The following is a 22,952-nucleotide window of genomic DNA, read 5'->3' as shown; positions in this document are numbered from 1 at the left end:
TTAAAGACCTGACATTTAACCCATTCTTGTAGATTCTTGTACAAGAAGTCATTATTCTTTTTTCTGTCACTTTTGTGTTTTTTTGGGTTTTTTGGCAGAGATTAGCGGCAATTATCGACAGTTGTCTTACCTCGTCGGCAACGTTTTCAACACAAATTACTCGACTTTTAACGTACCTAATTTTCTTATTTTTTCTCGAATCGTTCTTTAACCTCTGTTGCTAGGTATTTCTGGAAGGATGTGTCTTTTTATACTCTCACAGATTAGGTTCGCCATTATAAATGGTTTCTAGAAAGAATGAACAAAGTAAGTTCTTACAAATCCGGTAATTATCACTTTTTATCTCGAAATTTTTCAGTGGAGCGGAATCCGTTTTGATTCTTGATCTGCCCTCTTCCTTGCCATTTGCCACCAGTTACATGTTTCTCAAGTACCCTTTTCCCACACTTTACATTCCATTCATCTATTCCTTTTTTGACATTTCCCCCCTCTCTCTCTCTTCCTCTCTTTTTTCATTTATTTGCACTTTCATTGACACCAACACTACAGACACTTTGGCAATACCGTTTGAACAAACCCATATCAAATTTCATTTTATTTTTGTTTTCCTGTTTTCCTCGTTTTCTAAAAGTAGGTCAAGAAGGATTACGGTATTAACTTTTAGGTTTACCACGGTCGACTGGTTTTTTTGTATTTCACCTACTCTCTTTACCACAAACAAGGAAGAACCAAAAGAAGGATTAATGAAGTTTCACTTAAAGATGAACGCTTCGGAATCTAGGTCTCTGAACAGCAACTTTTTAGCTTCAATCACTTTTGAAACATTGACATTAAGAAGAGTGTGATAGTCACGGGAGCTACATGTTTTCTCTATTTATCAGTCTTTTTTCGTGCATTGATTGTGTAATGAAACATTGACCAGTTCTTAAAAGTTTTCAGCAAGTCTCATTTGTTTATTCTTCAGAAACGGTATAAAAAGGGAAATTCGCTCTTCTCACTTCCCATAATTGACCAACTGAATCGATTGAACAACAGGTGAATTGAAATTCTTTCCGAATCTGGCTTTCTCTGATTTTGAAATCATTTCGATTCTCAAAGTCACGTCTTTTGATTAAAAAATTCCTAGACAATAGTCTTCCATTTGACGGAATTGACTTTTCCAAAAATCGAAGGGATTACTGTTTCTATCCTGAATGTTTCATTTCCTTGTTCAAAATCAAGTTAGTTCTGAAAATCTGCTTGCCGACAATCTCCCGCTAACCCGAATTATTTTTTGTGCTGATTCAAAATTCTACAGTTCAGTTACCGTAAAAACTGTATTAGAGCGACATGTCGCTCTATTTTTCAATTGCCTCTCAGAACAATTTTGTGGTTTCAGAAACTCATTAAAGTTAAACGGAAAAAAAACTTTTTTGAAAGTTCTATTTGTTGATCTAGAGGTTACTATTCACGCTGCTTCTAATCAAAGCCAAGAAAATACACTGAGATAATCATATTCATGAATCCTGAGTATAGATGGGTATCGTTCTATTAGAGGTGTCGCTCTAATACAATTTTTACGGTATTAGCCTTTATCCCAATTTGAAATTATCTTTCTATTTCTATTCTATTTCTATCTCTAAATCATTTTAATCTTCATTTTTCTTCTCCAAATCTTCTCCAAAACCGTTTGAAACATAAATGTCATTGGTCCAGTGGTCATCAGAGTATTATCAGGGAGTGTATATATTGTGTCTCTGTATGCAAATATATACATTCGAAAAGAAAAAGAAAAAGAAGAAGAAGAGAGACCGATTGGGGTGGAAAAGCCGCGCTTATCACTAGGTAAACATTGAAGAAGAAGAGAGAAAGGGGGAAAACAACGCTGGACAATTCGAACTGTCATTTTCGAACAGAAAAATGGAGAGTCGGCTGCGGTTGAGTGAAAGAAGAAGAAGAAGAAGAAGAATGGCCTGCCATAAAGTGTGGTCATTCACACCAAATTCCCATAGTTTATTCATTTTACTCTTTATGGTTTTTTAAAGTATTCTCATAGGTCACTCGACCAGTTTCATAGGTTTCCCAGTTTAAACTCAACTAAGTGGATTCTGAGTCTCTCGAGTCAGTTTTATAAATCCAAACAGTTTTCTTCTTGAAACCATTAACTCATTTTCTTATAAATCATAGAATTTTAAATTAAATTTGCACATTTGTTGATTTTTGTTATCAAAATTTATGAGTATTGCTCACTATCTTTAACCCTCATTTCAGTTCCTATTTTTTGTTTATTTTTTGGAGTTTTGAAACCTGAAACCTTTGATATTCACATCATTCCATTGAGAAAATATATTTGGGTTTTGCTATCTCTGCTCCATTCTCAGTTTTTAGTATAGAAATTAAAAAAAAACAATTTTAGCTTTGAAGCTGGCAGTCAACAGAGTAATATCTTTATCGTAAAAAAATTAACCTGGCTCGGAGAACTTTTTCTCTTCTTATCACAAACCATCAATGTTTCAGAAAACAAGATAAAACTAATTGAAAACCTTACTTCCAACCGATATCAAATCCGTCAGAGTTTTCTGAACACTATTCTAACATTCTTTTTGAACTGAATATTCCAACTTCCAGAATGGGTGTATACGATGACGTGTCTACATTCTGTGACTATTCTCCAACTTCAACTGTTTCAACGTCTTCTTCTTCATCTTCTTCTGGATTGGCTTCTCCGGTTTGTGGTTTTGAAACTGTTTTTGAAAAAGATCTGGGGTGAAATGAGGCTGCACTTCGTGACAATCTAGCACTGTCATACTCAACCAGGCAAGAAAAACTAATTTCCAGGTTTACGAGAATGTTGAAGAACTGACTGGATTGTGCTCTCGGAGCTGGAAGATGATGGGAAAACGGACTTCGAAACCGTCGATGAGTGACTTCTTGGCACAATTGCCACCCCCTCCACCGGCATTCGATGATGAAGTTTATGGAGGAGGCGGATTCGGAAAAAGGTTGGAAATCATTAATATTCTTGCAAAACGTTTCAGAATAATGAGGAAAATTAAGAAAATGTACAACGAAAACCATCTAAAAATTTTTAATCTTGTATGATGCCTTCCAATCTATTTTCACATACAATTTCCAACAGATTCAATCGAAAATCCATAATTTTTCCACTTCATTTCCTCATTATCTTCTGCAAAAGAGAACAAGTTTTAGTTGGCTTCATTCCAAATATTCTCTGATCTTTTCTTTCCGATTGATATGAACCAACGTAACACTAATCCAATCATCAAAACGACGATGCCGCAATATTTCCTTTTTTGTGTATGGGTTTTGTTGCGCAACCGATTCGAAAAAAATTGTCTGGCTGTCGGTTGAAAGTGATGAAGTGTTAATAGAATCATAATTTAAGAAATCAGAAAACATTATGAAAAAAAAAGAATCGTTTCGGAATTGTTATTGATAATTGTTTTCCTCGTACGGTTAGTGAATTGCAGATTCAGAGATACAGTTTCAGATTGTCTAAAAATTAGTTCACCCCGAATGTTTTTAAAGAGAAAAATTGTATTCATTTTTCTTTAAAACGTGACAAATGCATGCATTAGATCGAAGTAACAACTGTTCCACTTGTATCATCTATACAGATAGTTGTCTCGGTCACTGATATGTGTGATTATTTCAAACAAGTTACACTAATCACACAATTGAACTGAATCTATTCTTCTGAAACTGGGAGTAGTATGATCATAACACAAAGTTCATCTTATCGTAAACTAGTAACTGATGAATCATTTTCGGAAGTGGTGGAAACATCGAAGTGCTCACATTCAATATTGAACTCTCACTCTGACAACGTTTGAGACAAGAAATCCTTCCTAAAAGTTATTAAGACATCACATAAAGTTTGTAATGCATAAAAAGGATCGAAAAGTCTCTCAATAAGTCTTCTCTGAAACATATTCTCACTTTTCTTCTTCATAACTTCAAGAGAAAGTTCACAACTGATTCATCTCCAGTTATCTGATCTAAACTTTTTGGCTCTGTTCCAAAATCGGAGGCCCATAAAAAAATCGGAGGCCCATGGCAGAATCGGAGGCCCATGGCAGAATCGGAGGCCCATAAAAAAATAAGAGGCCCGTAGCAGAATCGGAGGCCCATGGCAGAATCGGAGGCCCATGGTAGATAGAGAATGTCTTCGTTTATAAATGATGAAAAACTCCCTTATAAGCATCTGAAGTAGTGCAGAAGTCTGAAAATCATGTTGTAACTACATGATGCGTAAAGCTAATTTTTATTTATTTTTCATTGGATTGATTTATTTATTTGAAGGATTTTCACCACTTATACAAATAAGAAAAAAAGAAACAGTTATAATTTAAAAGTTAGAACTTCTGTCCTACCAAGCAGATATTTTAACTAATTATATTTGCAAAAAAACCACCCATAGTGTCTATCAGAGCTGTGCGGAATTCCTTCCTTCTTTCTTCCTTCTTTCTTCCTTCTTCCTTCCTTCTTCCTTCCTTCTTCCTTCTTCCGGGCTTTTTTCACTTTTTTCTTCCTTCTTCCTCCTTCCCTTTTGAAAAAGTTTTTTCCTTCTTCCTTCTTCCCTTTTCAAAAATTTTACTTCCGCACAGCTCTGGTGTCTATATTGACTTCAAAAAAGCATTTGATAAAGTTTCTCTATCTAAACTAAAAATTAAGTTGCGCTCCTACGGGATTCATGACGATTTCTTACAACTGGTTGTGTGCTTTTTTAACAAATCGTACACAACGTGTGTGTATTAACAATGTTTTCTCATCTGACCGTTCTGTAATTTCTGGAGTAACGCAAGGCTCAGTTCTTGGACCTCTCCTTTTTCTCCTTTTATTAACGACATTGGTGACTCTTTCGAATCAAACTTCTTACTCTATGCTGATGACTTAAATCTGTTATCTACTAACGCCGACTGCATCAAAAAAGATCTTGTTAGACTAAGTGTATGGTGTGACAACTGGCAAATGGGTGTTGCGCCTGAAAAATGTGAAGTAATATCGTTTAATCATTCTAAAAAACACTCTAACTCAGCTTCTAACTTTTAAATTATAACTGCTTCTTTTTTTTTCTTATTTGTATAAGTGGTGAAAATCCTTCAAATAAATAAATCAATCCAATGAAAAAAAAAATAAAAATTAGCTTTACGCATCATGTAGTTACAACATGATTTTCAGACTTCTGCACTACTTCAGCTGCTTACAAGGGAGTTTTTCATCATTTATAAACGAAGACATTCTCTATCTACCATGGGCCTCCGATTCTGCCATGGGCCTCCGATTCTGCTACGGGCCTCTTATTTTTTTATGGGCCTCCGATTCTGTCATGGGCCTCCGATTTTTTATGGGCCTCCGATTTTGGAACAGAGCCAACTTTTTGTTCTCACTTTTCCCGTTACAATCCAAACTTTTTTCTTTCGATTCCGTTGATTCCAAAGTTGCAATTTCAGAAACGATGAACAAATTTTACAAGAGTTCTGATGAAAACCTCGAAACATCGATTGTTAATTGAGTTTATAATTATTGAAACTGAAATAGCCACGATCTCCAAAAATTGTTTATTTTAAGACTTTCGAGCTACAAATTGATTATTGCTGGTCTAAGCAAACTTACGGTTAATGAAACCGTATGTGCACCAATTCAATTAATCTCCAACAAACTTTAGGATAATTTTTAAGTTGAAAGAGCAACATGAAACTGCGAGCACAGAGAGTTCACAAAGATCATAATTTATATTTTTTCAGACCGGTAGAATCCTCAACCTCAACCGCTTCATCATCTGCTTCATCACGTCGCCCAATAATCTCTTCTTCTTCTTCTTCTTCAAACCATCATCATCATCCGCCCATTCCTTCTTCTTCCTCTTCCTCTCCACCTGTTCTTCTCTCTACGCCACCTCATCCACCAGTCGTTTCATCATCAAATTGTTCTTCGAACCCCCATCCTATGCCACAAATTTCTCGGTGTTTCGATATGCGTCCCTTATCGCTTCCGCACAAAGAAATGCAAAGAATTGAGAGGGAACAATCCCACAGGTCGGTCAAACTTCTTATTCCTAATCGTTTTGATATTCCTGATAACTATGCAATTACTCCTGCATGCCCGAGAAGGTAATCATGAAATCCGTATTCCAAAAGTAGGAGAATTATGGTGAAAAAGAGTTACTGAAAACGCATCTTTTACAAATCCCGGAAAGTATCCCAAATTTAGAACCATCTTCCAGTGATATGGTCATCTTCTAGTTCTGAGAAAGAACTTCGACATGTTCCCAGACCGAAAAAGGAATGGATGTTGTGCTCTATTCATTTTTTGAATTGAGAAAATCTGAAACGAAACCCATTTCGTTAAACCCTAGCATTTAAAAGTTGATGAGGAGTATTTTAGGCTTTCAGCCAAAAGAGTCATTTCGAAAATTGTGTTTCATGTGACAAAATTTTTATTTCAGAAAATATCAAGGCTCTTTCCATCTGAAATCTGTTTTTGAAGTAAAGGCTGAAAAGTAACAAACGCCTTTCTTCTTCCAACATTTCTGATTCATAGTAAAAGCGAATTACTCCTTCGAACCAGATACTTCTAACTTTTTTCTTCTCATAATTTAAAGAGAAAGTTCACAACAACACCCTTTTTCGCAGTTATCTGATTTATACTATTTGTTCACACTTTTCTGTTTACAATCCAAACTTTTTCTTCTTTTCCAACGACTTTCGCTTCCAATAATTTCCCTTTTCACTCCTTCTTTTTCCTCATAAACTGACGCATTTAGTAACACGGAGATCTTCTAAAAAACTGTTGAAAGAAGGAGAGGAAGAAGCTTTTAAAATCCACTTGAAAAAGCATCTGACTACGAAATCATGTAGTCATTGGCTTCTTTTCGATCAAGAAAACAGATGCTTCGAATGACCAGAAACTTCTTTTCAACGTCATCTGAATTGGTGGAAAAACGATGTGGATCTTTCATTTCTTTCGTTTACATAATATCAGAAATTGTGTAATATCAAATCATTGGTTTGATGATTTGGTTGATCTGAAGTTGATTTCGAATCGTTCATTGCGCTGGGAAATCAGTTGATATGGCAAGATAGATAGAAATGATATTACTGTAGTCGTGAGTTAAATGGTATGAATGAAAACTTCATTCTGATTTTGCGACGAATGTTAAAGTTATCAAGTTTACGGCTGGGAATACGCTAATTTTGAGCTGGAATGTTTTCCGACTGTTAATTTTGGCTATTCTCACCCTCATTTATGTCGAATTTCTAGAACATCATCCACTAGATCTGTTTGATCAATGATCGAGTGGTTCAGTTTTCAATTGAAGTTACCATAGTTGAAACTGAAAGATAGATTCACTAAAATTAAATATCATCTGATACCTAAAGAAGTAAAATCTTGCAAATCGAACTGTGTTTAGCTGGAACACTTCAGATGGATATATAGTTATTTTTTACTGAATCTTTCTACAGCTAATACCAGAAATGCACATAACTCGGAGAGATGTGTTTCATATTTTGGAAAACATAGTCGTATTTGATGATTCATCAAATTAATGCTGTTTCACAGTGAAACATGTCTTATTCTTTCAGAGTTCTGGTCATAACTCTTTTGATAATCACAATTTTCATCGTTATGATTGCTCTTGGAATCTACGTTTTCTACGACGTCATCGCCGAACACATCAATAATATTGCTGGAACTTTCTAATCGTTTTTGTATAATTTCATGAGAATCCGGTCTCTTCTACTGTACGGGTTCAATGTATTCTGAGTGACAAATTCTTTCTTTTTTCGAATTTTTTATCAATAAAAAGTTTTTTAAACGTTTTAAAACAAGTTTTGAAAAATATGGAATTGTGGATGTTGCCGATATATGATTCTTTATTTTTCGATTCAAGTTTTCCGTATCATTCGATGCGCCTTTCCAATATTCTGATCCATATGATATTATTCCTCAGTTATCAATGGTACAGTATACCCGCGGATTGCCATTTTATCACATATCTTTTCGGATTCAAACTAGATTCTTCGATTGCTTGTGATCTTTTGAACTGATTGCCCAACCCATTTGATTCTTTTTTCTTTGGAGATCGTCATATTCGAAAGCTTTTTGATCATTGAATTCTAATTGAATGAATGTTACATTGTTTCAACATTTCTTTGCTTCTCACATGAGGAGAAAGGAAAACATGCTTTTTCTTATCGGATTTTATAGTGGAAAAGGGAAAAATGACCAGAAAAAGAGATTGAGAGAGGGATAAAGAAGAACATTTGAAAGTTACGTATTGGTCATTTCAAAACAAACGATCTTTGTTAATTATGAGAAGAAGCAGAAGCAGAAGAAGTCATCTGGAAGTCATTGGAATCTTTGGCAAAGATCAAGGACTACGATAGATCAATCAGATTATGAATGAGATTCATATTGACACCAAAACAAACATTTTCACAAGCACCAGTTATATTCTTTAGTAGTGATCTCAGATTATGTCTCAAGTAATTTCAAGTATGTCAGAGCTCCGAATAATTAGGCCACAAAACACAATCCCTGTAAATTATTTTTAATTCGATATGTTCGTAGTTTAAATTTATTCAAAACTTCAAAAAACCATCATAAAAAATCACCGGTAATTCAATTCGCAACAAAGTGGACCTACATCGTATGTACAGAAAAAAAGGGAGAAATTAATTTGCATATTACTGTGGTTTTAAAGTGGATAGAGAGATAGGTGGGGGTGGTTCAACAATTGAAGTTAACGTCTTATTAAGCTCCAAATGAGTAGAATTATCGGCATCTCCATAAATGAATGCAGGTCTCATATCGATGATTGTTGTGACTGCTCCAACAATCAAAACAATCAATAATCCGAGAAGAATTGCAGTATAAATTGGAACACATGAAAATGGAGGACGTGGATGGAACTCCGTACGTTGAAGTGGCTTCTTCTTTGGCTTTTTGATGGTCACCGCACATTCGAGATCTGAAATGAAATTATATATTAGATGGGTTTCATTTTGGAAGCTTTTTTGAAAAAAATAATTATGTTACTCTTGAAAATATCGTCAGAATGTTAAATTTAGCTTCCGATAAACTTTTTTTCGAATATTTAATTCAATTTTTCAAAATCATTTCACCATCTATATCGTCTGATCTAATATTGATGTCATAGATATCGTGTTGTGAGGTTTCTCTTATTATTTGAGTCTGACTATGAGAGTCAAGGTGAATAGATTTAAGAGTTGAAAATATGAAGTCTACAGTAGTACAAGAGATAAAACAAGCTACCTCGACAATAGAAACAAAGGTCAAGAAATGAAGTAATTGGCAAATTCTCACCTTTTTCACCGCTCATTTATCACAAAACTATTGTTGTTATTTTGATGATCGGTGTTTTCAAAAATCTTTTGAATAGAAGTAGTGAGAAGAGACCACGTGAATCTTTCAAGAAGCAACAAAAAAGGGCGAAAAAACTAAAATTTGTGTGGTCATTCTGAACAAAAACAGAATAGAAGAATGAGACAGAGACTTATTTTGAGGTTTCTTCCCACTTGTTCAATCCTAATTTTCCATTTATTTTTGTTGTTCCCACTGACAAGAATAGTTGAAGTAAGTTCTGTCAAACGACCTATTGACATATCAGAAAATTAGAATTGAAACGTATCAAGTCTTCAACATTCAAGAAGTTTTTAAAGGATATTTGTGGTTCTTCTTTCTAATGTTTCTAGTTTCTAATATTTGATAAGAACAGGCGGGATTTTTGTTTTGAGAATTCAAGTATAGTTTTTTATTCTTTATGATGGGTCAGAGATCTAGTATATATTTTAGAATCTTCGAAATAAAATACTTTTCAAAGAGTAAACCTGATCTAGATTTGAATTTTGTGCACAGAAAACCTTCAACAACACACACGAACTGAACAAAAACGACACGTTTCAAGCGGGTACTAACCTGCTTCAACAATACACTGCCGAGAACTCGACGGAGCAATCGTTGAATTCAATTCGTCGATTTCATAAACCGCTGATTCCGAGTCCATCATTTTTGGATCTTCTTCTTTCCCTTTTTCTACTTTTTTCTTCAAATCCTTACTTTGAAATCTTGCTGATTTTGCAGTAGTTGGATTCTCTTCTTCTCCTTTTTCTTCTTGATTATTATTCGATGGATCTTTTTGATTTTTATTCAAATCTCTTTCACTATCAGTCGATGCCTTGTGCATTAGTGGAATTATTCTGGAAAAAAAAAGATTTTTTAGGAAAACTCGAGAAATCAATACAAAGAAAAGAGGAAATCGGAGCGATTCCTCTCATATTTATGCGCTTTTCGTCGCAGTTTTTTGATGGTTTTATGGCGCGAAAACGTCCTTTCTTCTCTGTTTTTTTCTATTTGAAGTGTCATTTTATTCTTTGATTCAAAGAGTAGATATTTCAAAATTTAGTGGTGAGAACTCAAAGTGAAAATATTTGGATTCTTATGGTAGATCTGTTGTGTAAGTATCTCGTAGAGACTAAGAATGCTGTCTCGAAACATCTAACGTTCTGAAAGTATTTGAAGTCAAGACAAGATTATTTACTTGCAAGAAATTATGCTTAAAGAACCGCAAGCCAAAGGCAAAATTAATATTATAATAGAACGGTCTTCAATTAAAATTATATAGTAAGTCAGCTGAAAAACAAAGCCAACACGATATGTTCTATTATAAACTACTATTATAAAAAGTGAAACGTATGTTTATGTACTCAAAAATGTTGTGAGAATTCCAACAAAAAAGGAAAATTGTAGAGATTTTTGAGAAGAATGGATACTTTAGACTAAAGACTTTAGTGTTTCAAAAACTACAACGTTCAAGAAAAGGCGAAAAGTAAATATTTCATTTAGGAAAACAAGTTGTCAGAACAAATAAATCACTCTTTGTTTCACTAGTAGAACAGAAGTTTTTGTATCAAATCAGTCCAAAAATGGGTGACGAATACAGTCCAAATTTCAATGAAAACAGGGAAAAGAGATCACTGAAAGACTAGGAATGGTTTCAAAAATTTGAATGACTTCTGTTGGAATAAAATGGGTATAAGGAGAGAAGGAATGAGAATGAGCTGAAGATATGATTCAAGCCAGACGTAGTAGATTCTCTATAAAAGGCCGAAACTCTTTCCAGATGATAACGACTTAAAGGACAAGGTGAATTAAATTACATCAGTATTGAAGCTTCCAGTTCAAGCAATCAGTTCAATGAGGAAGAAGCTGTCCCTCTGCTCTATACACAGACCAAATACGACTTATTCCAAAAACTACGATACAAAGGGTCAGAAAACTTCAATTTTCATGTCGATTGACGCACGATAAACATACAAAATTTTTGTATTCAGAAGACTATAATTTCCGATTTTCGACTCCAAGACTGATCTAGTTTGAAATTAAACGAGTCTCCATTAATTTAGCAAAACTTCTGATGTTCTCTGATTAACTAGATTAAATTTTCAGGCATTGTCAATTATCCGAATATTTTTGTTCAATAACTTGGAAGTAATTATATATATTATATATCCAATTAACATTTGAAAAAAAAGGAAATAGTAGAAATCTGACCTTTTTGTTTCTTCTCTAGTTGAGAATAGTTAGAGAAGAGTCAGTCACTTGACACACAAACACATAGCCAAAAATAATATCCAGTTACCAGCATTCAGTTCCCAAGTGAGTCTGTTTTCCAACTTTTTCTCTTTTTGACGCCTAATCCAAAAGGGTCCAATAAACAGAAAACATAGTAGGGGAATAGAAAAAGAAGAAGAAGAAATATGACGAAAATGGATGCGTTGGTTGTCTGTTTGGCCTGGGAGAAATCGAACAAGAGATACTGTATGGATCAGAAGAGACGCAGTCCACTACAGAAGAAGGAGGAGAAGATTTCAAAATGGAAACTGGTTTTTCGGAGTGAATTGAAGAGAGAAAAAGAAGAAAGAAATTTGGGAGGAAGTGAGAAAAAAACGAGAATTCTGTATTTGTACGGTTTGCTTTTAGTGCTGAGATCAACATAAACTTGTAGTAATAATAGAGAAGCGGTCAGATTCTTGGTCTGAAATCGACTTTCAAACAGTTGGTCTGAAGTCGCCTTGCCTGTCTACCGCAAAATGGTTAAAAAAAAGAACATTTGATGAATCAGCATTGAATTTTTTGTTTCTAAATGGAATTTAATTTTTTATTCAAAAAATGAATAATGAATGGACACTATAACTGAACTATCTAAGAAATATAGGAAAAGTAAACATTTTCTAAAAAGAGCCAAGCTGAAGAGAAGTTCATTAATCATCTTATGGTATTCGCGTCTCTTGGGATAATATTCATTTTGATTTATCGAGTTTTCGGTTATTTCTCTCTGAATGTTTTCTTTCCCGAAAAAACTCAGAAATACTTGAAAACTGACTTCTAAATTATAGAGCAGGGATAAGAAAAAAAAATTGTGTTTTTTCAGTAAAATGATTATTCAGAAAAATACAAAAAAAAAAAGAAAACTGACAAGTGTGAAGACAATACACTTTTCCAATCTTTAAAAAGGTATCTATTCATCAGATCCAGGAGTAAAACCCACATCCTCCCGTTAGAAACACTGAACTATTTGCAAAAGTACTAGAATCTAAAAGATGATCAATTTAGAAAAAAAGTAAATTAAAGTTCAGAACAAACGATTTCACAAGATACTATTCAATCTCAACAACAGATAAATTGGAATTTTCGAGTGAAAGAAAGTAAACGAGTTGCTATCAAATTAGTTTGAATCGAATTTTTTCTTTTTTCGCATGAACAAACCGATTGAATTTTAATTTTAGAACCCACGGTTTTTTCTTCTTTTATTCTACAGTTACCTGGAACTGAAACTGAAATTCTTCACGAATTGCATTTTGTCGAACGTAGGAACAGGTTAATAAATATATCAAGAGGAATTGGAAAATAAAAACGGAAATATAAGACTTATGGTGCTGCCGGAAAAATTGACTGAAATTAATGCAGAAGTTTTTCAGATTCGCTTATTTTCAGATGTCTGTTTACAGGAAATATGAGCCATTTTGGTGTTGAATTGGGATGACGAATGAGATCAAACGGAAAATGATGGAGTCAAATTTGAAAAAAAAAGATAAGATGATTTCTGAATAACTCTACGATCATTTCTACAAAAAATTAATCATTATTCGAATCACTAAAATAAAAGGTTTCACTCCAGTCATTTCGAATGAGTTTAGGAACGTCTATTCTCAGAATCCGGCTAGCTACCGACTCTTATCCAGCAATAAACCCATTTCCGCCCAACGATTTCCGAAAAGTCTGACGACTCCTCCCTATCCCACACTATTTTTTATTCAATTCCAATTCCAACTCCCTCAAAAAATTTTGACTCACTTGATTGTATTTTTGAGAAAACCCACAAGTTTTCTCCTCAACGGATCTTCATTTTTTGGAGTCACAAAGTTTGTTGGAAGATGACTGAAATCTCCAGATTGTTTGGCGGATGGTGGTGCAATTGAGAGGATTCCAGAGTATTGAGAAGTGCTGAAATTCAAGTAAACAACGGAGAGGATTAGGTTCAACTTGAAGTTTTTTTTAAAACGTTCGGAGTGTCATCATGGATTCTCATACCAGAATTCTCCCGAATCGCATTAGAATTAACTGATATTCAATTCCTTGAAACTAGGATTTCACACCTTTTAAAAAATATTTTTAGAAGAGAAAACGGGATGAATCATAGTTGTTAGTTTGGTTAGAAGGCAGGAACGTAGACATCACTATGCAAATATTTTGCAACATTTTGAAGATTTTTGTTTGTGATTACTATCAAAATGAACAGAAACGTCCTCTTCAACTACTAATTTTAGTAAGGTGCTTGGTAAAGGAGAGTTGAACTACAACACTCGGAAAGAAGGTCAAAGGAAAAATTTAAAAATTACTTTAAGAAATCAGTTAAAAAATTGAGGCGTTTAGATTCAATTTAACTTGTTCTCCGTATAGTCTGAACTTACAGGGGAATACAAAAGAGTTCGAGAAGAGCATTAAGTTTCAATGAACCAAAAAAAGAGTAACTTCGAATCAGAAATCTTAGTTTTTTTTTTGTTTATGTTCTATGACTTTTGACACTTTGAAGATCAAATAAACAGTTCACCAATATAGAAAAAAAAGAGAAAAACGTGATGTAGTCATCATCATAATCCTCTTTCCTTTTTTCACATTGACCCATCTTTGAAAGTTATTTTTGCATAAGTCACTCCAAATGATTTCGAAATATTCGATGAGACTTTCTGTTTCGAAATATCAAAGTACTAGATGGAATACTTAGGAGGAATAGTAGTTAGAATAGAATTTTTTTTAATCCGAAACTATAAATCTTAAATTTGAAAATTCTCTCAAGCATTAGAAAACCAAGAAAAAAGTATAAAGCAAAATTCAAGAAAGAAAATAAAAAGCAAACAAACTGAATACGGGACTTTCATGTGTGTAACTATGGTGATATTTTTGAGAAAATACGAACAAACAAATAGGAAAATAATTTATTTTCTGGAGGAAATGGGTGGATTAGAAGGGATAAGAAACATAAATTGTTAAAGAAAAAGGAAGGAAAAAGTGGGGGAATTAGTCTAGGAAAGGCACGAAACGGCTAGGATAGCAGAGATTTGGAAATGAAATATTTTTAATGAAAAATCTTACCTTCTAGAAATTCCTTCATCCATGTAATCAAATATATCAGAGCCTTCTTCACTGTGTGTTTCTGAAAATGTTTTTGAACTTTTATTAATTCTGATTGTGGGAAACCCTTTTTTCTATGAGTTCCAAAGATTTTCATAACATTTCCATGCAAAAATCTTTTTTCAACAAGCCGAAACCATGAAAAAGTTTACGAAAAAGCTTTGAGAAACAGAATGATGTGTCCAACAGAAACGCTGTGTTTACAATATTCAAGAAGGAAAAGATGAAATGTGAATGTTTACTGAATCTTCTCGCAATCAAGAAGTTTTCTACGAGGATTGATGTTTGGAACTAAAATGGATTCAAGTGAAAACTCGAGTTAATTTTCAGAAAATTTTATTTATGAATTCTATTGCTGGGGAAACTCACTTCTCAGGCTTGCCCTGAAGTTTTTTGGAATTCCATCGAAAGAACCTGTCCTTGGAAGCATTTTAAAAACAAATGAAAATTGAGAAGTAGAATGAAAACAGTATGATGGTCAAATGCTCGGAGACTTAAGCTAAGTGAGCTCCTCCTCGGAGAGATATTTCGCTCGGAAAGTGTCCGTTGGTGGTCACTTTGCTTTTCGTGTTCGCAAACAAAAAGTGATGATTTCTGCGTCTCTGTACCGTCTTCCTCTATATTGTCGTACTTTTCAAAATAAAACTTCCGTTTCGGCTACAAACACTAAGAAAAGATATGTGTCTTTATACAGAGAAGTTGGGACAAAAAATATGCGAAGCACGGAGAACATAGGACACAAGTATTGGAAAGTCAATAAGAAGATCGATTCTAAGGGAAATTTCAGATATTTAAAATCATCACGATTAGTTGAATGACAGAAGCTTCAGATAACCTTCTTTTTCTTGATAATTTCGTCCAATTCCACCTTCTTTTTCATGTACCTTTCACGCATCTCATCGGTTTCCCTCTTCATGCGAATAATATCTTCAATTGATTTGTAACTCTGAAACTGAGAAAGAATTGTACATGAAATTTCGATGTTGCCATGATTGAATTCCAGAAAACTCGAACTACTAGAATGGGAATAGATTATTCATGTAGTGACCTTCAGATTTGTTCCGAAACAGATATAAGTTTGTTTGAATGAGTTCTTCAATTCCTTCTGACACTTACCTCTGCAATAACTGTGTTTTCTTCTTGACGTTTCTTTTGAAGCTCATCGCGTTCAAATTGCAATTGTTCCAATGTCTTGAGCTCCTCCTCGGGAAGATCTTAAGAATAAATTTTGGTGAGTCATTTATATAAACCGTAACTCACTAGTACTTAGATCGTCATGTTCTTTTATCGAACTTTCAATTGTTTTGCGGTTTTTCTCGATTTGCTGTTCTTCAGATAATACTTCCGCTAACAAAATATCTTTTTGTACACCTTGTCCAGCTGGTAGACTGTTTTCCAGGAAGTGTTTGGCATCTTTGAGAGCTTCTGTCGAAATTTCCTGAGTGTATTGCTCGAGAGCTTTTTGGTTTTCTTCTGGATTCATTTTACTACTGAAACATGAGATTTTATCAGAGGAATTTTGAAAAAAAAATTAGTGATAATGAACAGACTGTAAAGAAAGGAACCTATTCAAAAATGAGGTGAAATCTCTTCATATATCAGAAAACGCGCCAAAGAAAAACCCCCGTGAAAAGTGTGCGATGACCTTGCAGAAAAGACTCCGCCCCATTCTTCGTGCCGCAAAACTTGCCCGACTTTTTATACTTCAACATTTTAGCTGGATTTTAGTCAAAATAAATTAAATCGGTTCCTTTATAAAAATGAAATATTACAGGTAACATGGCCTCGGGAGCAGAATTCCGACAGGATATGCCTCCAAAGGGAGGCTATCGAGCCTTCAACTTCCATCGCACGTTCCCGAAACTCGTTTGGAGCCGTAAGTTCTTTAAAAAATATTTACTTTTCAATCTCTTAATAATGTGCCCCCCTCCCTAGAGCCCATGGACCTGGGAAACTAACTAGGGGACAGACCGGCCCTTCTCAAGTAGATTTAAACTCTCTGTCCCCTTCTTCTTCTAACTCTGTTCTTAATGATTCTTTATTGTATCCTGATAACTTATTCATGTCAGTTCTATCTGCTAATGTTAGAAGCATAATTGCGAATAGAGCTGAGGTTAACTTCTTGCTAGAGCGTGGCGGTTATGATATTGCATTTTTTCAAGAAACCTGGCTTTCCATTAATACTTCTAATTCTCTTTTTTCTTTGAATTTAGGTCCCACAAAATATTCTTTATATAGATCGGACCGTTCCGATGGTAGAGGTGGTGGAGTTGCAACATTTGTAAAATCTTCTATAAATTCTAAGTTACTTTTTTCTGAATCAGTCAAAAATGGTTTTGAGATACTTGTAGTAGTCCTTGATATTGGGGTAGACCCCTTAATCCTAGTAAACGTTTATCGAACGCCTTCTTGTAGTCCTAGTAATACAAAAAAACTTTTGAAGCAGATTTCTACCTACCTTGATCCCGGTAAAAATTTATTATTAATGGGTGACTTCAATTGTAGAGAAATAGACTGGCTCTCCGACTCACCCCACAGTAATGCCCAACTAGCCACACAAATTATTAGTTTCTGTCATGATAATCATCTGATCCAGTATGTAAGGAACCCCACCAGGGGGGCTAATATTCTTGATCTCGTATTCTCAAACTTCCCAATTCAAAACGTAACCGTCTCAGCTCCTATTGGTCGCAGCGACCACTCAAAGATAGAATTCAAGTATGACCTTCTCTATAAACCCCCTTCTCCATCCATCAGCTATCCGGATTATAAGAACATCTGTTACGGTACTCTATCACAAATGCTCAGTAATGTAGATTGGACTCTAATTTTTGGTGTTTCGGATGTAAACGATAAATACAATAATTTTATTACGTATTTGAAGTACGTCTTTGCTCAGTCAGTACCTTGGGCAAGTTCGCGCCTGGGAATGGGTAACCTTCCAGAGTATTTAGAATCTTTCCAAAAATTAGTGGAATATAGCTGGTCTCAGGCAGTCAAATCCCGATCAAAAGCCGATTACGTCACCTATGTCAAAATATCAAAAAGATTTCGGAAAAAACTCTATAAATACCGTAGTAATTTGGAAATTTCTATGCTCAAAGAAAAAGGGCCTAGCAGGTTCTCAAATTTTGCAAAAATGGTTCTGAAACGGTCATCTAACATTGTTCCGGTCATTAAAGACTCTCATGACACTTTACATATTTCGGATGAAGAGAAGTGTAAAGCGCTGGCGGCCCACTTCCAGGCTCAATATAAAAATAAGTACGATGGTAATTTTTCTGTTCCCGCGTATCACCGTTCTTTTCAAGACATTATATGTGTGACAGATGATGAAATCTTTAAACTTTTAAGTAAAATCAAGGGCAATAACACTTTGACTCCTGACGGAATTCCAGCCAGATTTTTAAAAATCATAAGTGCATTTATTGCTAGCCCCATAAGCCAACTCTGCAATTTTTCAATGATGAATGGAACGGTCCCAGATAGATGGAAAGAGTCTATAGTGTTTCCGTTGAAAAAGCAGGAAAATCCTACAAAAACTGTTCATTTTAGGCCAATTAGTCTTACCTCTGTAATTTGTAGAGTCTATGAGAGGTGTATCTTACGTAGAATTTCTCATCACCTAGGTTCAATAAATTTCTGGAGTCCCGGGCAACATGGGTTCAGGCCTCAACGTTCAACGGCCACATGTCTTCTCGAGTCCATGAATCAGTGGACATCTAGTTTAGAAAAAGGCGAACAAGTCGATGTAGTCTATTTCGACTATTCCAAAGCTTTTGATTCGGTGCCCATTGATCTTCTTCTAGTTAAACTTACCAGCATTGGTCTTAATGCATGTCTATTAAATTGGCTTCATTCTTTTTTAACCGGGAGGTCGTTTAAAGTAAAAATTAACTCTTCTTTTTCGGAGGTTAGAACAATATCGTGTGGGGTTCCTCAAGGTGGGGTCCTCTCCCCAGTTCTGTTTTGTATATACGTGAACGACATAGCTACTGTAATACCAAAATCTGTAACAGCTATGCAATTTGCTGATGATTTAAAAATTTTCTCATCCTTCCCAAAGCATAAAAACACACCGGATCTACAAATTGCTATTGATGCCATATCTAATTGGTCGAATTCTGCAAAACTTGAGCTGAACGTGGCTAAAACTCACTGCTTATCGATCGGAAAATCTCCAAAACATTATAATTATTTCCTAGATAGTAATTTGATAGATAGAAAATGCTGTGTACGAGATTTAGGATTTCTGGTTGATGAGAAGCTCACCTTTAAAGATCACTGGAGTACAGCAATACGAAAAGCAAATTTTGTCGCTTTTTCAGTATTTAAATCGTTCCATAGTAACAATATCCGACTTCTAACCCTGCTTTTCAAAATATTTGTGCGTCCAATACTGGAATACGGCACAGTTGTAACTAATCCAGGTAGTTGTAAAACAATTAAAAACATAGAATCAGTTCAAAGTAATTTCACGCGTAGGATTATGTTTAGAACCTGTGGTAAAAGAATACTGAGAACTGACCCAAAGTACGTCCAGGCAAACCAACGTTTAGTGAATTATCAACTTCAATCTTTATCTTCCCGACGAGCCGGATTTGATAAATTCTTCTTCGGTAAATTATTAATAGGAAAAATAGATATTGACTATACCAATTATTTTCAACTTTCATCTCACAATACCAGACGAGGCCACCTCTATCATTGGAAAACTCCAAGATCTAAAATTCGTGAGCATTTTTTCACTCACCGCGTCCTCAGTAAAATAGTTAGTCCTACGGCTCCATAAAACATTAAGCTTTCTCCAGTATTGCGGTACAACTGACATGAATAAGTAGTCGCCCATCCAATAACATTAACAATTCATTTACCTTCCACGTGTTCACTATTCTCCCTCTATTTCATTTCAAGTTCCCCCCCCCCCCTATTGACCTTGCCACGTACTCTCACGTACGTATTTTAAATAAATAAATAAATAAATATAAAAACTTTGAAAAGCGTTATCGAAAGAATCTGCAATCATTATTTCGTATTATTATTCTGAAAAATATTCTTTAAGCGATAATTTAAACCTCTAGCCGGAGGAAGTCATACGGAGTTTGTAAGAGGTTTTTTTCCGTTTACAGACCAAGAACTTTAACTTCAACCAGAACTTTATATATTATTCCAGTGCATATCTACCATTCTGATTTATAAAATTTAAATGTTTTTCAGCTGGAACCGTCGTGGCAGCCATATTCGGAGCCACCGCATATGGAGTTTACTCCGCTCTTGAAGGAAAGAAGGCAGTCATGTAAGTTTTCTGATTTTCTGGCAAATCAATGAAAACGTATCTTGATGACTCATTAAGGACTCGCTAAGTAAAAAACATTGTTGAAAAAATTTGTTTGTTTTCATACCATCCGTTTGAACATCTGAAAACTATACGATGCAAATGAAATTATCTAAGATCTACATAAGTAAAAACTAGCTTAATTTTTGTTTGGTGGAAATTATTTTTGCCGTATTATTATAGAAATAAAAAAGTTCCGACATTTTTTACCGACGCGTGTTTGCGGACTCAGTGGAAAATTTAATAATTTAGCACTGAGTCCGCAAACACGCGTCGGTAAAAAATGTCGGAACTTTTTTGTCGCGACAATACCTTCGATGTTTTTCATCAAAATGATTTCATGTTCGAAAAGTATATTTTTGAAGACCTTTTTCAGTCTTTCCAGATTATTTCTTGATTCACAATGTATGATTTTCAGCACTGAGAAATTCGAAGATGTTGACATCAACAATGCCATGCAGCCCTTCCTTACTGCCGAACGTGACAGATATTGGCTCAAATTGATGGCTAAAAACCGCGCTCTCGAAGAGGAAATTATGAAAGACGTTCCAGGATGGAAAACTGGTACCTGGTATGGAGAGCCAGTGTATTTTACCCTTGGAGACAAGTGGTGGGATCCATCAGCCACTGAGGTGAGTGAGCATAAATCATTTAAAATCGGAGAGAATGATGACACCGAGTTATTGGCTGAACTGGTTCTGGAATCGATAATGCATCTGACAGCCGCGAATTACTGGGAATCTCACTAGGGAACATTCTATACTTGTTATGAGGATTCGGAATGGTTCAAATATCATTCGAATGGTAATAACACACTGATCAATTATCCCATTCCAACTTTTGTTTCGGAGCCTACCGAGTCGAGATATTTCAGTTAGAAATTTAAGTACTTAAACGTTTAGATTTTATATGTCCGACTCTTTTTTCTTATCTTCAAATATGTGTCGCTAGTCTACTCTTTCCTCGAGAACAAAAATGGTGCCGAGCTAGTGGTGGAGAGGGTTGGTAGGTACCCAAAGGGGGAAAAGTTCTATTCCGCTTTACTTTTATGTTTTTTTCCTTCAATTTTAAGAGTGATTCTATCTATTTTATAGCATTTTATAGATCTTCGATGATGTTTTGATACTAATAATAATAATGATAGAAACGGAATAAATTTCTTCTTGAAAGATGTAGATTTTTCCAAAAATGACGGTCAATGCCACGATGATATGAAAATTCAAAAAAACTTTTCACAAATTTTAACAGATTCATATACCATCTGGTGTCTTCTTGAAGAAGTTTGGAGCAGCCATTCTGGGCGTTGTTTTTTCTAGTTCAAAATGACGAGCAAAAAACTCTGAAAACCTATCTGATCAAGCGAGAGTCTTCAAAACAATCTCTGAAGTGTAGGTCAATCAGCGTGTCATCAGCTTTCAAAATATATACGACTGATTGCGAAAAGCCATAAGAAGTGTAGAACGTTCCTTAGTCCGCGATTTCAAGATTTGAGGAAGCTGACGATACATATAATATGCAGTTTTTGCAAACATTTTATTGTTAAATACAGCTTCAAGTTAAAAGAATTTAACGGAAATGTAATAGATATTTTCTATTGTGTTTTCTTGCTCTTCTTCGGCTGTGCGGCCTGTGTATCTGCCGGAGCTTTCTTTCATCTCGAAACCGATGCTTTTGAAGCCTCAATCTAGAAAAATCAATTTTTGGAACTGTTGGTCAGGAAAACTTACCAATTCTTGTGCTTTTTTTGCATGATAAGCGGCTCTTGCCCTCATGTTTATCCTCTCCTTCTTCTCTATCTCCTCTTTCTTTTGTTTTTCCTCAAGTTTGTTTCTTTTTTCTATAAGTTTCTTTCTTATTTCCTCCCCTCGTTTCAAATTCTTCTCCCTTTGTCTTTTTTGAGCTTCGGTAAGAGGAGCATGTCCGCCGGTACTAATTCGCGCTGTGTGGTATATCTTCTTCGGACCCGCCTTTCTTTTTGGTTTGGTCTTTCTTTTCGGTACCGATGCTTTTAAACCATAAATCTAGAAAAATCAGTTTTCGGAACTGTTAATCTGGAAAAATTACCAATGCTTGTGCTATTTTTGCATGATAAGCGGCTCTTGCCCTCATGTTTATCCTCTCCTTCTCCTCCATCTCTTTCTTTTGTTTTTCCTCAAGTTTCTTTCTTTTTTCCATTAGTTTCTTTCTAATTTCCTCTTGTTTCGCAATCTCTTTGCTATTTCTTTTTTGGGCTGCGGTAAGAGGAGCTCTTCCGCCGGTACTCATTCGGGCTGTCTGTAGGATCTTTTTCGGCATTTGAAAAACTATTCTGAAAGTTTTCATAGGGAAATAAAAGCGAGGTTCCAAGTTATTAAACGTGGATAGAAAATTAATTTTTCACTAAAAAATAATGGATTTTAAGAAATTGAAGTAGACTGAGACTAAAATCGTTATGTCGTCTTCTCTAGCGCTAGAGAGATCTAGCAACATTTTTCAAAAAATTAAACTAAAGGCGGGAAACGTTGCCGTAGTATCGGCGTGCCGTTTACAAGATAGAAATTGACGCTTGTGAAAATAAAATAATTAATAATTAATGTTTATAATCAATCAATTCATTTTTTTAGGTGTTCGCTCATTCATGGGGATCCGTTGAAGCCCGTGATCATCTTTGGCGTCAACACTCCGAGTATGCCGGTCCAAAATTCTACGATAACTGGTTCCCACAATGGATGTCCAAGTGGTTCTGGTAGACAAACATTTCGTCGAAAAGATAATTGGAAAGCAACTTCGATTTTTTGTGTCGTTCTGTAGATCCCCAATAAATTTTCATCTTTAAAATTCTAGTTAGTTTTCGAAAAATGACGGCTTTTTCAAATTTTAAACTTCGTGTTTGTCAGTTATTTTCTTTTTTCGATTAATC

General features: G+C 34.9%; 4 protein-coding genes across 4 annotated transcripts; 2 read left to right on the top strand and 2 right to left on the bottom strand.

The window, feature by feature from the left end:
• Positions 1 to 2,608: 2,608 nt before the first annotated feature.
• Positions 2,609 to 7,704, top strand: GCK72_001905 (uncharacterized protein; the record flags this gene model as incomplete). The annotated part of the gene is made up of 4 exons (XM_053723175.1): positions 2,609 to 2,707; positions 2,818 to 2,981; positions 5,748 to 6,113; positions 7,587 to 7,704. The coding sequence occupies 4 exons, from the start codon at positions 2,609 to 2,611 to the stop codon at positions 7,702 to 7,704; spliced, it is 747 nt and encodes a 248-aa protein (XP_053591820.1).
• A 986-nt stretch (positions 7,705 to 8,690) lies between these two features.
• On the bottom strand, positions 8,691 to 15,148 carry GCK72_001904 (uncharacterized protein; the record flags this gene model as incomplete). Its single annotated transcript, XM_053723174.1, has 5 exons — positions 8,691 to 8,974; positions 9,943 to 10,223; positions 13,381 to 13,530; positions 14,680 to 14,740; positions 15,088 to 15,148. The coding sequence occupies 5 exons, from the start codon at positions 15,146 to 15,148 to the stop codon at positions 8,691 to 8,693; spliced, it is 837 nt and encodes a 278-aa protein (XP_053591819.1).
• A 396-nt stretch (positions 15,149 to 15,544) lies between these two features.
• On the bottom strand, positions 15,545 to 16,201 carry GCK72_001903 (uncharacterized protein; the record flags this gene model as incomplete). The annotated part of the gene is made up of 3 exons (XM_003114914.2): positions 15,545 to 15,664; positions 15,835 to 15,932; positions 15,979 to 16,201. 3 exons carry the CDS (start codon positions 16,199 to 16,201, stop codon positions 15,545 to 15,547), a joined length of 441 nt encoding a protein of 146 aa, XP_003114962.2.
• A 296-nt stretch (positions 16,202 to 16,497) lies between these two features.
• Positions 16,498 to 22,782, top strand: GCK72_001902 (uncharacterized protein; the record flags this gene model as incomplete). The annotated part of the gene is made up of 4 exons (XM_053723173.1): positions 16,498 to 16,594; positions 19,936 to 20,014; positions 20,472 to 20,685; positions 22,657 to 22,782. The coding sequence occupies 4 exons, from the start codon at positions 16,498 to 16,500 to the stop codon at positions 22,780 to 22,782; spliced, it is 516 nt and encodes a 171-aa protein (XP_053591818.1).
• Positions 22,783 to 22,952: the final 170 nt, after the last annotated feature.

Source organism: Caenorhabditis remanei, chromosome I (assembly GCF_010183535.1).
Source record: "Caenorhabditis remanei strain PX506 chromosome I, whole genome shotgun sequence".
In the NCBI taxonomy this organism is placed as follows: Eukaryota; Metazoa; Nematoda; class Chromadorea; order Rhabditida; family Rhabditidae; genus Caenorhabditis; species Caenorhabditis remanei.
The sequence above is the reverse complement of the archived record's forward strand: the minus strand, read 5'-3'. Positions and strand labels throughout refer to the sequence as shown.